This window comes from Atta colombica, unplaced genomic scaffold (assembly GCF_001594045.1).
Source record: "Atta colombica isolate Treedump-2 unplaced genomic scaffold, Acol1.0 scaffold242, whole genome shotgun sequence".
Lineage (NCBI taxonomy): Eukaryota > Metazoa > Arthropoda > Insecta > Hymenoptera > Formicidae > Atta > Atta colombica.
The window spans coordinates 228542-229818 of NW_017259341.1; the positions used below are offsets into that span (position 1 = coordinate 228542).

The 1277-nt window shown below is 32.3% G+C and overlaps 1 protein-coding gene across 14 annotated transcripts in view; it reads right to left on the reverse strand.

The window, feature by feature from the left end:
• Positions 1-6: 6 nt before the first annotated feature.
• LOC108688848 (phosphatidylinositol-binding clathrin assembly protein LAP) overlaps positions 7-1277 on the reverse strand; it is a 35255-nt gene continuing 33984 nt past the window's right edge. For 13 of the 14 annotated variants that reach the window (XM_018195338.1, XM_018195337.1, XM_018195334.1 and 10 more), the window contains one exon: positions 7-825. Coding sequence is in view for 1 of the 14 variants with exons in the window: in XM_018195343.1 (XP_018050832.1) it covers positions 808-825 (18 nt within the window). In the remaining 13 variants the exon portion in view is untranslated. Of the gene's footprint in view, positions 826-957; positions 1017-1277 lie in introns of all 14 variants that reach the window. The other variant, XR_001931810.1, reaches the window with a different exon arrangement.

The following is a 1277-nucleotide window of genomic DNA, read 5'->3' on the forward strand; positions in this document are numbered from 1 at the left end:
AAAGAGGATATGCCCGATGCGATTTTTATTTCGATTTTTTCGGTCTTGCGCCTTTAACGTTTAACGTGGACATTGGTATGTGCAACCGTCAGCTACGTATATAATCTAACGCGAATACGTTTAGAACCATGACAAACCAAGTGTTTTCATATTCGATAATGCGTTCTTACCAATCTCTCTATCGGATGTACAATCTTTCTCCCTCAATAAAAAAACTAAGTCGTATCTAAATATCGCTATGTAATTACGGAAATCTTTCATCGAACTTAGAAAATGCATCTCTTCGATAATAGGCTTACTCGACGTGTCAACGAAGAAAAACTGTTCAGCGTGGCACACGGCGCAATACTATCACAGTTAATCCTCACCAGGAAAATTCAACGCACATTCGTGTCATTCTAAACGCAATTCGCGTTCTGAACAACTCTCATCTAAGCTACATAATTATGCCCGGCTACGGGACTTCAAGGCGAAGAAAAGCGCCCTGTTTACGCGCAATTCAGACTCAATTTGTCCCCTTTTTTTTGCATAAAAAAGTAGACAGATATTCACTTAAACAACATTTAACTTTTGCTAATGCTCGTGGGAAAGACGCTATATCGGAATAACACGTGTTGCATACTCGGCGAGCATATTACAGGAAGTATAATACAATTTACCGACTCCTATTTATAGTGAGACGATTCGAGTGACAATCAATGATTCAAGATTGATTGGGCCTAACAGAAAAAAGCGGGATACATTAGCTTTGTTTCTTTTCTTTCTAAGCATATTACATGGTATTTACAAAATGTTGCTTCGTTCTTCTTAATTCCATTTGGAATCCTGAAACAGTCATTTATAATCTGCTTTAGTATAAAAATAAAATGTCAAGTTAAATAAAAAATTATTTAATAATAACAACTTAATCTATTTTTTTAGTCTAATAAATTTTTTAGTTTAATAATCGATATTTACAGGGAAAGGAATCTTGGAATGTTTTCCTTTTCTTTGCATCGATCAGATTGATGATAATGCTGCGTAATGATAGAGGAAAGACGTGTGCATTATTAGTAATACGAAGCAATCAAGTTTCGTTCATTGTAAAGTCCATTTTAGACAATCCATAATTTAAAATAGAATTAGATTTATATTTATATTATATTTATATTTTAGATATAAGATTTATATTTATAATAATTTAATACAAAAAACATTTACTCAAAACAAAAATTATATCACGTTCTATTTTATACAAAATTGCATACTATGAAATTTAATAATTTACAGCTTTGGAA